At 42.9% G+C, this 13,875-nt stretch overlaps 1 protein-coding gene across 3 annotated transcripts in view; it reads right to left on the reverse strand.

The window, feature by feature from the left end:
- FTO (FTO alpha-ketoglutarate dependent dioxygenase) overlaps window positions 1–13,875 on the reverse strand; it is a 375,692-nt gene that overhangs the window by 117,321 nt on the left and 244,496 nt on the right. The window contains exon 9 of one of the 3 annotated variants that reach the window (XM_029926595.1): window positions 6,315–6,545. The exons of 1 other annotated variant lie outside the window; for it this stretch is intronic. In XM_029926595.1, the coding sequence (XP_029782455.1) occupies window positions 6,542–6,545 (4 nt within the window). In that variant the 3' untranslated portion in view covers window positions 6,315–6,541. Of the gene's footprint in view, window positions 1–6,314; window positions 6,546–8,065; window positions 8,479–13,875 lie in introns of those variants that run through there. One more of the 3 variants, XM_029926594.1, reaches the window with a different exon arrangement.

Consider the following 13,875-nt stretch of genomic DNA (forward strand, 5'->3'; position numbering starts at 1 on the left):
TTCTCCTTCAAAAATAAATAAACATTAAAAAAATTTAAAAAAATAGTAAATGTCTAGGAGAACATCTGATATACAGACTAAATACAATTATGGCTTCAATGGACAAAAAATAAAGAGGAAAATTTATACTTTCCAATTGAAAAGGGGCAATTCCAGGTTTTATAAAACTGAAGCATCAAGCTTCAATGAAATATTTATACTCTCTCCACACAAAGAAGCTGGGTGGCAACAGCAAAAAAGTTGAAAGAGTAAATATACACTTTCCTCTGGAAAGTTTTAAACTGAAATAAAGTTGAAAAATGTGAGGGATGCTACATACAAGTCTTGATGCTAATAAAAGCCCAAAACCAATCAAGCCTTGGAGAAACTTGAAAAGGAACCACTTCACACAAAAAAAATTAAGAATGAATGAAGTCTTCTAAGGCCTGTTAAGTAGGGTGTCCACAGGAGAAGACCTCTACAGGGAAATCTCACCTGTGAAAATGGATATGAAAATAGTAAATAAGATACCAGCAGATCAAGTCCATCTGTGTATTACATCACAATCACATAAGGTCCATTCCAGGAATGCAAGGATGGTTCAAGAGTATGAAATCTTGTAACATAATATATCACATTTACAAATTAAAGGAAAAAAACCATATGGTCATCTCAGTAGACAACCTCTCTCCTAAAAAATTAGGATCCAAATGAATGGAATATGCATTTAAGAGAATTAAAATTCCTTTACTTGATAAAAAAGTATGTACTAGAAATCTCAGCAAACTCAAACTGACTTGTGCAACATTAGAACTGTCCTATTAAAAATAAAAAAAATATACAAAGATGCCTACTAACTCTACTACTATTCAATACTGTTCTGGTAATCTCAGCTAAGATGGGAAGAAGGGTAAATAAAAAAGTATCTGTGTTGGAGAGAAAAGGGCAACATCACTGTTATATCATTTCCTACCCAGAAATTCCAAGGATATCAAATGAAGAACTACTGGAAATAAGGAAAAAAATGAATAAGGTATATAAATAAGCATAAAAACTCAGAAGCCATGCTACAGGTGTATAATTCCAACACTTTAAAATACCTAGAAATAAATGTAAAAGGATGTGAAAAAAAACTCTAAAACTCTACTAAAAGACACAAAAGTTAACATAAACAAAGACATACATCATTTTAATGGGTGAGGAAAAGGGTTTTTTTTTAAAGTTCTCCAACGTAGTAATCTATAAATTCAATGCACTCATTATGAAAACGCCAACAAGATTTTTTAAAAAATGGACTCTGACCACCTGATTCTCAAATTCTCTTGGAAGAAAAAGGTATGAAACAGCAACAAAATTATTTTAAAAAAGAAAATGAGAGGGAGGCAAACCCTCCATTTCAACACATAAAATTTTGGTAATCAGGCCAAAATAAAAATCAAGGAACAAGATTAATATAAAGAACTGCAAATCGAAAAGAGAAAGAAAAACAAAAGAAAGGCGCATAAAGGATACAAACAGATGAAATGAGAAGAAAAATTAAAAGGTCTACTAATATCACCTATCAAAGTGGCAAAAATAAAATAATCAAGAGTGATACATTGGTATCAATTCTTCATGCACAGTTGATGGGAATGTACATTGGGACAGCTCTTTTAGAGAGCAATTTAAAAATTACTAAAATCTTAAATGTGCACACATTTAACCTATTAGTACCATTTCTTGGGATTTGACTATGGAAATGGTCCATATCGGCACCAAGAGTCATGAAAAAGTACATTCACGACAATATGGTTTATGACAGCAAAAAAAAAAAAAAATCATAGTCATAAAGAGCAAGGTAGTTAAAGTAAGACATACCATCCATATTATGAAATATCACGGGACATTCAAAAGGAGTTAATTAGATTTCTATGTACCCACACGAATAGCTTTCTAAGTCAGTGTATAGTAAATAAACACGAGTTGTAGAAAGGTATGAATTACGCCATTTTACAAAAAATAAAAAGAGAAAGAGGGAAAGGAGAATGGAAGAGAAATGGAAGAATGAAAGATAAGACACTGCACAGGGAAGAAAAAGAAAAAGAGCAAGCACACTAGTACCATATGTCTTCCACGGGTAATATATACATGCGTGCAAACATAGCGAAGGCGGATCTAACAGGGCACACCCCACGCTGATTACATCACTTTTTGTAGGGGAAGGCGATACACTTGGTGGGCCCCTCAAAGGAAGTCTGCTTCTCTGGAGAGGCAATACAGGGTCATGGTTACATGTAGACACGGGAGCTGGACTGCTGGTTCTGTTATTTAAATCAATCTGTACCTCAGCCTTCTTATCTGCAAATTGGGGTAACAATAGTACCTACTCATAGGGTTGTTATCACCAATGAACAAATTAATATACATCAAGCACATGTCTGGCATACAGTAAACTATTAGGGGGACAGAAATATTAACTGTTAGGATGAGCTGTATAAAATTGCTGGGGCGCCTGGGTGGCTCAGTCGGTTAAGCGTCCAACTTCGGCTCAGGTCATGAGCTCACGGTTTGTGGGTTTGAGCCCCGCATCAGGGTCTGTGCTGACAGCTCAGAGCCTGGAGCCCGTTTCAGATTCGGTGTCCCCTTCTCTTTCTGCACTTCCCTTGCTCGCACTCTGTCTGTCTCTCTCTCTCTCAAAAATAAATGAACATTTAAAAAAATGTTTGATGATATGTGGCTGTTTGGATCTACAAAAATAGTAATTTCGTATGGCTCAACTCATAAGAAGCAATGTTCTTTATATTGCTTCGTTTTTTAAAATACATATTACACGGCTTTTTTTAAAAGATGGTGGAGAAGCAGTGATGGGGGTAAGGTTGGTAGAGAGGGGCTGAAGGGAGTCTCTGTGTGCAGAGAGATATTAAATAGTCTCAATACTGTGTCTAGAAAGGGCTTATCTTTTGGGAGGAAAGCCAATGTTTAGAATAACTTTGCTAAGTAAAATTTGAGACATGCTTTCAAAATCTATTTTGTGCCTATTTCCATATGAACCCACCGGACCGAATCTTTATACAAATGACTATATTCTGTGCAACAGTAAAGTTATGAAACCTGGAATTCCAAGGAAATTTTTAAAATGTAATAATGTATCCCTTAGCATGAAATAATTAATAAAACTTCTTTTGCCAAAGTATTACATACTACATACTTTATCTTAAGTAAACAGCATGTCTTCAATTTGTTATGATGATAACACCCATATAATGTTTAGGACATGCTATAACACACATGCATGCGCACACACGCGCACACACACACACACACACACAGACACAGACACACACACACACTACTCCAGTATTTAAAACCAAATTAAGGGAATCTCTGTATTTAAAAAGGTTTAGATTGGCTTGGGTTTTTTGAATGCCAGTGTCAATTTTTAAATGTACCCTCTAGAAAAACCTCATGAAACATTCTCAGCTGCAGTCAATTTAGAAACATAAAGATTTATCTAAATAGAAAAACAAATCTTTGGTATTAAATACACAAACAACTCCAGGAGCGTCGAGAGTCCTAGGAAACGGTGCTATAAATAGTCTGACATTATTACACAATCTCTGCATATCTCGTAATAGAAACTCCTACGGCTGATTGAAGAAATAAGCAACTTTGACATTTCTGGATGTAACTTTGGGAGATTATTTCATCATAAAGGATTGGTACAGAATATACTAACCAACAACTCAATATCAAAACTCTCCTTGCAACTCTAAAACACTGCAGAATGACATTTAAGATAATCCATTTATCACCATCCAATACAGACTGCTTGTTCACAAAATGTCAGTGACAAGGCTGGAGCGTCCCTGTCCCCAGGCAGTGAGTGCGTGTGACAGGGAATCTTTAATATAGCATTGGCTTCATTTCCTTATATGTGACGGCCGCACCTTGGACTTGGGCTCCCAGAGTTTCTGCAATTTATATGAGCAGCTGTACAAATGAAACGCCTTCTCTTTTTGTCACACACGACAGAGGAGCATTCCTCTCCGAGGATAATGAAAAGTCTGCATGTTCGTTTGCAGGCACACAATTTACTCGTGGTGAATTGTTGATGTTTCTATCAGCCGTCCTTGAAAAGCTCAGCGTTTCCACTCTCAACAGTGGTAATTCTGAAAATGTCAATAATTCTTTATAATAATAATAAAGGTAACAGAGACTTGTGTTCATGTGCTGCGTCTTTATGTTTCCAAGTGGTTTTGTACACGGTACCTCATGCTCTTCACCAGATCCCTGTGAAGATTAGTTATGAATTCCTCACATCTTATGGGTGAAGAAAACTGAGAGGTAAGTGAGATTTTTGTTTTGTTTTGTTTTGTTTGCTTGGTTTTTTTGTGTTGTTGTTCAAGGCCTCATTGAGAGCCAGAATCATGCCATGTTGGAACTGTAAAGATCCTTAGGGAAGAATTAAGAAGCCTCCAGTTTGGGAGCACCTGGGTGTCTCAGTCAGTTAAGCGTCAGACCTTGGCTCAGGTCATGATCTCACAGTTTGTGAGTTCAAATCCTGCGTCTGGCCCTGTGCTGACAACTCAGAGCCTGGAGCCTGCTTCAGATTCTGTATCTCCCGCTTTCTGCCCCACCCCTGTCTCTGTCTCAAAAATAAGTAAACATTAAAAAAAGTTTTGTTTTTTTTTTTTTAAAAAAGAAGCTTCCGTCTGGAGATCACAAACTGGTGTTCTGTTTGGCCCACAAGTCTACATTATCTTGCGATTCTGCGGGTGACTGGCTCAGTCAGTTACGCATCTGAGTTTTGCTTTTGGCTAAGGTCATGATTTCCTGGTTCGTGAGTTCAAGCCCCAGGTCCTGCTCTGCGCTGACAGTACAGAACCTGCTTGGGATTCTCTCTCCACCCCTCACCTGTGCTTCTGTGCACACACACACATGCACACGCTCTCTCACTCTCTCTCAAATAAATAAACACACATTTCAAAATTATATCTGAATTTCTGGCTTTCCTTGAAACTGTAGCAACACTGGGCAGAGAAGCAACTGGTTACAGCTCATCAATTAAATAAAGTATGTGCTCTGCAGTTCACTGTCAGCGCATTTCACTCCTTACACATTTGTTTTGTTCACAGTAAAACACATAGATCTCAAGTGCAAGTTCAATGAGTTCTGTAAAATGTGTACATGCCTACGTAGCCATCACCGACCTCAGGGTTCCCTCGAGTTCCTTCCCAGTTACTACCCCTCTTCCTTGCTCTTTCCTTCTGACTCATCTTTGTCGCCTGCATTTGAATTTGAAATTCCTCTTCGGATTATAAACAGGGAAGACAAACCCTAGGGAGAGGCAGAGCCAGGAGTACAATCAAGGGTTCCAACTTCTGGTCTTTAACACCACCCTTCAAACAAAGTCTCTTCAACCTGTTGCCCAAGGGTTGACCTGAAGGAAAAATGCCAAGATCGCCTCATCACAGGAGTTAAAGAGACACCAGGCGAGGGGAACAATGAAGGCTGGTGACTTCACTCCCAGTGAATCAGATCCGGAAGTAGCAATTAAGGAGCGAATGGGAATAAGTTGAGACAGAGACTTTTCTGGGAGGGTGGCTGTGACCTAGATTTGGGCGGGTGTGCTCCCCGCAGAGGCGGTGGGACTGCTCCGTCCCCACCGAAGGGAGAGCAGCTGGGGTCAGCCCCCCGCTGCGTCGCCTTGCCACTATTAAACTCTGAAATGGCAGGAGCCCAGCGGCAAAAATAACCTCTGCTCTCTGTGCCAGGCCACCTGCTTCTCGTCTAGGGCTGATGATCTTTGTTTAGGAGGCTAAGTGCCATATGGGATCCTAGATCCTTAGTTGGGAAAAAAAATATGAAATTAAGCCTGACTGCGTTTCTGGGTGGAGCTGACTCCCTGCCTTACTTTCTCCATTAACCGCCTTGGTTAATTAAGTTCCCGCCTGAGGGTAAGGTAGGAGGAGAACTAGAGATACGGTCTGATCCCACTTTGATATTTAAGACGTCACAGTATCCTCAGAGCCGAAACAAGTCCATATGGCCTTAAAGTGGCCAGGGCATACTGGTTTCTCAGTGACCCCATTATGAGAACCTCCCGACACTCCGTGCACACCAAAGACTAAAACTCCCACTTCCTAACACTTTGCACCTACTTCCCGGGAAGAAGCCAGCTCAGAGGGTACCTGGAAGGCAGAGACTTCCTATGCAGTGTACACAGCCCAGGGGGACCACCTGCCACTGGAGTCTGTCGCCAATGAGGAGACAGTATACGAGAAAGTAACCAATGAAAATAATCTGGTTCAAGCACCTACGTTTTATGAGTGAACAAGTGGAGGGCCAGAGAAGTGTTCCGGTTAATAACAACAATTTATTACACGTCCTGGGTTTCAACGCCCACCGCCACTTAGGGTACCCATCCCGTTTCAGTTCCATGCCATCCCTGTGGGGGAAAGCGAAGCAGCTCTCTTTTGCAGCTGAAGAGGCTGAGAGGTTGTGGAACAAAAAACTCACTTCAGGTCAGAAAAACGAAGTATGACACTGGACAAACACTGCATCTCTCTGAGCCGCGGTCTCCTTACCTATATGGGTAAAATAACATTTCCTGTCTAAGAGGAAGGTTACAAAGATACACTAATTTATCAAGAATGCTAAAAAGCATTTCAGCCCTCAGTGAGTTCTTGCTGTTAAGCTATAATTAAACAGAGGGCACAGCCAATAATAGAACCCCTGTGTCTGTATTATTGGCTCCTGCCTTTTCTGTTAGACTTCGCTATAAGAAACTCTGATTACGTATCATCCATACTGTAATTAGAACATGTACCAGGCAGAGTGGGGAAGGAGGGATGGTCTGTGGAGGGGACGGACAAAAATCACCTAGGTCATGGAGATTAGCGGTTACAAAGAAATGGCATCAGGTAATCATCATCCAAATTTGTGACTGCATTTCACACAACGGTGCGGATGGGATTTTATTAGATGGCTCTGCCAAAAACATACTGGCAGATACAGCCCTGAGCTTGTGGTTCACCAGACACACAAGGGCCCCTCTTCAGGAAGGGGATGCTGCTTGGGCCCTGGCCCAACTCCAAGTTCACGCACAGTAAAAAAGTAGCAGCTGCAGACAATGCTGAGATAGGGGGTCCCCTGGAGGGGGAGGGTCTTGCCAAGGAGGCTCTTCCTAAATTACTTATCAATTGTTAACAGGGAGAACTTTAAAAACACACACACAAAGCAAACAAAACCTCAACAAAATTTAGCCTCGGTGAATCCAGATGTTGTAAGACGAAATATAATCAGTCAACAGATTTACGGGAAAATCTCAAGTATATGTAAATTAAAAAAAGGATGGAAGTCCAATTTTCAGCTACCAACATGGGGGAGGGAGTTCTGGATCTAATAATGCTGGCAAGGATATCCTGAAAGCTTGCATACTCACAGTTTGCTGAATGTAGTGTAAACAGGCACAACAATTTTGGAAAGCGATCTGGTAATATATGCCGAAAGCCATAAAAACATTCTTATCTTTTGACTTAGCAATCCTTCAGGTTCTAAGGAAATCATCCAAAACAGGAAAAAAGTGTACAAGTAGATGTGCAATTGCAATGCTACTTACCATGCTGTTAAATCAAAAGCAACTTAAATGGCCAACAGTCGGGGGGCAGACTTTGCATGCTGTGATACATTTCCTTGACTATGCTGTGGCCATCGTAAATTGTACAGGAGACTGCCTATGACGGTAGGTGGAAAAATGCAGGTTTCTAGGATTACAACTATTTTATTTTATTTAAAATTTTTTTAACATTTTATGTATTTTTGAGAGGGAGAGAGAGAGAAAAAGAGAGACAGCAGGAGCAGGGGAGGGTCAGGGAGAGAAGGAGACACAGAATCCGAAGCAGGCTCTAGGTTCTGAGCTAGCTGTCAGCACAGAGCCTGACACAGGGCTCGAACCCACCAACCATGAGATTATGACCTGAGCTGAAGTCGGACGCTTAACCAACTGAGCCACCCAGGCGCCCCAGATTACAACTATTTTAATGCATGCATATAAAATATATATGCACTAGACAAAGACTCAAAGAGAAATACCCCCAAATATTAATCATTGAGGCTGAGTTTCCTTTTATTTTACAAAACTGTTTCCACATTGTCAGCTCATGGTCCAGAATATCCCCACTCTGACAATGTTACCATGCTGTGTATGTCCGTGTGTGCAAACCAGCAGTCCACAAAGCACATCTTTACTACAGATGAGCTTTCTCTGGCCCCTACGGCTTTAAAACAATGAAATATCTGCCAGCACTAAAAATGCTAAAAGATTCACATCCACAGCTTCTACTGAAGACAGGGAGGATCTGAAACAAGTCCACAAAGTGGCGGCCAGCTGCGGTTGAAAAGCAACGGCCCTCGCAGACTGTGGAAATGCTGGCCTGTGTCATGGCCGCCGTCATCACGCCTGCTGGCTCTCCACCTGAGCCTGCTTCATGCTCTTGCACCACCTCCTGGGGTCCTCATCTGTATGATCACGAAGGGGGAAAAATGGATGGGGGAGAATTACATCTCATGTGATTCTTCTTCAAAAGGTGAATCGGTGCACATTGAAGCTGGCCTTCAGTTTGGACTATTCCATCCTCAGAAGATCCCACACCAATGCACTCCTCTCCTTGCCCCCGCACAGCCCATTCCAGGTCTTTCCTACCAACAAATGGACAGCCGGGCCCGCCTCGTCCCCTCCACCCTGGAAGTGGTCCTCGGTCAACAGTCTCTGCTGGTGCAATCTTTCCTCGAAGCTAGGCCCCGACAAGGCCCCGACAAGGCCCCGACAAGGCCCGGACCACCCTCCTCCCCCATGCCTGACAGGACCGTAGGCTAACCGCTGTTAAGACAGCCCTTCCGGGCCATGTGACCCTGGCTGCTCTTCCGGATTCCAAATCCAAACCATTTGCTGGGCTTCTTGAGACTGAGATCCAGCAGGTTAAGGGAGGTGTCGTCTATGATCTGACAGAACTCTGGCTCGGTTTGTGGTGGGCAGATGTTTGCACGATTCTTTTCCCAGGGAAAGGGGGTCCAGGAACAGAGACCGCGTATCAGCAAGAGGCAGCACTGGAGGACAGGAGCATCGTCACTGTCTGCTGCGGAAGGACACAGTGGATGAGACCGGGAACTCGCTATGTGACTTCCCCCCCGAAGTCACAAACTATCATCAATACTGGATGTTATGTTTGCTCACATATGCCTCTCCAAAAGGCTATAATCTTGGTAGATTTTCTAAAACAAGTAAAAAACAAAACAAAGCAAACAACAGCAACAACAAAAAAACCCCACCACCCCACGTTCTACTCGTCTGATCTACAGCAAAGGCTGAATGACAGACTGGGCTGTGGACCTCTAGCAGACACCACAACTCCAGCCTGAGCGTCCTTAATGGGCTTCCTAAAGCTTGCAAAACTGTTCTGCGGGCAAGTGACAAGATTTATTTCACATAAAGGACAAATGCTGTCCCTTAATTAACAACATCTATCTCTGGGACAAGCACATCAGGTACACAATGCAGAAGATTCTTTTAATATAAAGGACAGATGGTCCTCCGCTCCTGGGACTTTGAAGGCTGCCCCAGAAAAACACACAATTTTAAAAGGCTTTGCGAATCCTCCGAGGAGAGCCAGTCAGGAGACAGGAACGCTTCACTGCCCCGTTTACAAAGTAAACCAGAAAGTGTCTCCGAGCCATTCAGGAGCACTTGAAGATGAGCCGGGGAAAGTTGAGGGAGGAAGACGAGAACATTCGCCGGGCACTTAGGTCGTGGTGTGAAGTTTCCTTTCCTCTTGGCCTGAACGGCACTAGATGGAAAGCAGTTTTCATGCGAAGCCCTGACTAACACAGGGAGCTCCGCGATCACCTAACGGAGCAAAACAAAACTTTCAAACATCCTCTTTATGCTAATCTCGATGAATGTCCAACAGGGACATTTCCACCCAGCTGGGCACCAGGTTTGCTGGGGAACAAAGGAGGGTGGGATGAAGTCCCGGCTTGAGGAGAATGTCTCTCCTTTTATGGTTCTCATTAATCTGACTCAACACACACATGTGTTGGTACAAGATCCCTACAGCACGTGTTGTACCTGCCTAACTGGGTGCTAACGTTATAAACCACACATCAACACTTCTTGCCCGAGTGTTAATGTTTATTAATGTCCTGCTGGGGAAAAGGCTCTCAGAGCCAGCCCAGGGCCACAACTCAAGACTGTCTGTCACAAGTTCTAGTCTTGGTTTTCAGCTGGCAGATTTCATTAAGAGGCTTTCCAAAGGGGAAGCGGGGGTTAGGGTGTTGTGCTTGGGTTTCTCAATCTCAAATTGCTGAGATCATCTTCACACAAGAAGCAAAACCAGGGGCGCCTGGGTGCCTCAGTCGGTTAAGCATCCAACTTCAGCTCAGATCATGATCTCATGGTTCGTGGGTTTGAGCCCTGCGTCGGGCTCTGTGCTGACAGCTAGCTCAGAGCCTGGAGCCTGCTTTGGATTCTGTGTCTCCCTCTCTCTCTGACCCTCCCCTACTCGCGCTGTCTCTCTCTGTCTCTTAAAAATAAATAAAAAACTTAAAAAAAAAAAAGAAGCAAAGCCAGCTCCATAAACCTGAAGGAATAGAGGGTTGAGGGCTCGACCATGTGGAATCCGGCTACTGACACCCTAAATGTCAAATGAGGCGTTTTCTTCTGCTGCACTAGAACACAGTGACATAGGGATGGAGAGGGCTTTGCCAATGCGAGTTTGCCCGCCTGCACATTTCCTCTATGGCCTGTGAAGTGGTGAACATTTTTCTCCAACTGTATTTATCCCATTACAAAGAGTATGTATGAAGGGCTTGTATACGCAAGATATATATGTGACCGACAGAGCCTAATGAAGCCCACGCGTGGATTTGTTTTACTCAAAATGCAGAGAAGGCTTACTACCGTGCAGGTGAACACACACACACACACACACACACACACACACACACACACACACACCTCTACACATGCTTACTGCCAACGAAATAACCAGATGACAGTTTTCTATAAATGTTGTGCACCTCTCCTCAAGCTTTGCTTGGCATCCCGTAACGTGCGTACCTAAGACACACAACCCCAGCCCTGCAAGTGAGAAAATAAATAAATAAAACGAAAAGAAAAGAAAAGAAGAAGACGTACACACAAGCACAACCGTCAAAACTGGATTTGCCCTTCTCTAAATTAATCCAATTATTCAAATGTCAGTTATATCTGTCACAGCCTGGCTCCTTGGGCCGAACCAAACTGTTAAAAATTAAAACTGTTTTACTTCGTTTAGTCTTTCTGCCTTTTTAGTGTAAAATCCACGGTCTCGACAAAAAGTTGTGGGATTTGACACCCAGTGCAACACAACCCTATTGCTGTCGTCCATGCATAATTCACTTTGGAAATATGGGCTTGCTTTAAAATATCACTAAAATATACATGTAACATATGCTAATTTTGCTGCATTGGCTTGTAAGCTCTAGCCACTAGGTTATATGTAAACTTCGCCAAGTGCATATACTGTACATAAAGGGATTATAAATGAAAGGAAATATCTCTGTCCCTAGCTCTCTGTCTCCAGCCTTGGCCAAACTGACAGCCCCAAATCCCAGCACCATCTAACATGCCCTTCCCGTGGAGAAGACAGCCTGTTCTCAGAGTCTTAATTACATCCCAGCTGACTGCCCAGCATTGCCAAAATCAGGCAACAAACGCTGGCCCTTCACTCACAATATGGTCTGCTAAACAGACTCCTGGTCACACAGAAAGAAACTTCCACAACGTGGAGAAATAAAGGGACAAGCAGGAGATCAAGGGAGAGCATAAATAGTAACCTAGGGGATGGAAGAGAGAGAAACAATTCATCCCCACCACGTAAGAAAAGGAAAAACAAGTGAGGAGGACGGGGGGGCTGGGAGAAAAACCTTCTCTTCCCAGAATCCTCAGGCACCACTGCGCGGCAGAATTTTAACAAAGCTATCCTTATTACAACAAAATCAAAGCCCCGCTCCTCCAGCCAAGTACTGCTGCTCTTCAAGATGGGTCACTGAAACCAAGATTCAGTAGATTAATGACTGTGAATCGAGCCTCCCCCACCCCACACATTATAATTACAGGAGAACAGCGTGCAACATTCTACCACTGCAAATGGTATCATATGTTTTCCTGGCTGGTTTGGGGGGAAGGATTTAGCTCATTCGACATGGGCAGAAGGTACCAGTGCCCTACGCCCACATCCACCTGTCCCTCACAGCTACACACATAAAGTTAAGTTTCTTTCTGTTTGTGATCACATCACGTGGACGTAACAGCAAAGATGGGCAGCAAACTTAAGAGGCGATTTTTGGCTGGCACCGATTCTAAATAGAGGCTAGTGGCACATGCCTTTACTTTATGGAGCTTCCGAAGGCAACTGTTCTCTAGAGCTAACCGAAACCGAGATCAACAAAAGATCTGGACAGACCGCTGATACAGAGAGATCTGCCCTATGTTTTAAAATGTTGTACCTCGAGAAGACAAACAGTAGTTTCAAAGATGAGCCCCCAGTCAGAAGGTGCGACGGCAGGTGTTGGAAATTTTACCCGTTGATTTTAGAATTGACGTTGTGTTTCCAGGGGTAACATTTATTCAACACAACAGGACCAGTGCCCGCTGGCATCTGTCATATAGTGGCCGCAGCTGATTTGCAATTAAGCTGCGTCTCACATGGGCAACTCCACGTGTTATGCTCCAAGAAGAACGGAGCGATGGGTTTGGTTCTTTTAATGAGGGCAAAGGAGGCTCCTGAACAAGGCCAGGCCACATAGCTCGTTAAACAGTGGAAATAACTCATGACATGATCAGTGTAATTTACAAAGTACTTAAACGTATATCCTAATTAAGTTTTAAAATTACTCTACGACGTTAGGTTGGCATTATTCTGATTTTACACAAGAGGGAACTGAAAGGTCAGAGAAGTAAAAATGGCCCACTGAAGGCAAGAGGATTTTGGACTCCAAGAGTCATGCTTTTCCCACCGCCCTGTGCTGTTGATCTAGAGAACACAGAGGGAAGAGAGAATGAAGGTAACTTGGGTATTTCACGTGTGGAGAGCTGGAGAATCAAGAGAGCACAGGTAAGTGTCTTACGTGACAGTAAGACTCGGGATCAGCAGGCACACCTTCAAGCAGGGGGCAGAGATGCTGAGGTGTTAGGAATGCAATTTCTGGCAGAACCTCTTCTCTGACACAGCTGCCCACGAGGAGGGGGAGTTGGAAGGAGAAAAAAAGTGTATCGGGGTTAAATACTACTCTTGCTATCACTGGTACCACCACTGATCCCCTCAGTAAAAGACTGGTGAAAGACCGATGCCCTCATTCTGATCATACGGACCGTGATTAAGACAATTTATCAAAGGGGGTCATTATGCAGCAATAGTGTAACAACAAGGACATTTCTACAGTGGTGGTGGCAAATAATTCTGAGACTCAAACCGTTTGTTTTGGGGGGCTTTTGTTTGTTTGTTGGCAGTTTTACCCATTGGAAAACTGTTAGTGAAAAACAAGTTTCATTATAGTATAATCTGAGTTCGGCAGGACTTAGCTAGAAATCATAGTCTCATGCCTCATGTGCTGCCCTAAAATTAAATCTTCACCCTACTTTATTCTTTGGACTGATGTAAGGCTGTAAGACCAGATAACAAAGGATGCCGTATACCTTAACGGTGCTGAGTAACAGCTAGTTCAATGATTCATTATTTTCTGTGAAACTTCAGTAATGAAGATTTGGAATCCTTTTTCCATTATAGAAATAGACGACATTCAAATTGCATCTTGAGAATTGAGACCAAACATCCTTTGGGGATAAATTCACTGCAATTTGAAGTCTGGGAAGGCAAC

The sequence above is a fragment of the Suricata suricatta genome, chromosome 16 (genome assembly GCF_006229205.1).
Source record: "Suricata suricatta isolate VVHF042 chromosome 16, meerkat_22Aug2017_6uvM2_HiC, whole genome shotgun sequence".
Classification (NCBI taxonomy): domain Eukaryota; kingdom Metazoa; phylum Chordata; class Mammalia; order Carnivora; family Herpestidae; genus Suricata; species Suricata suricatta.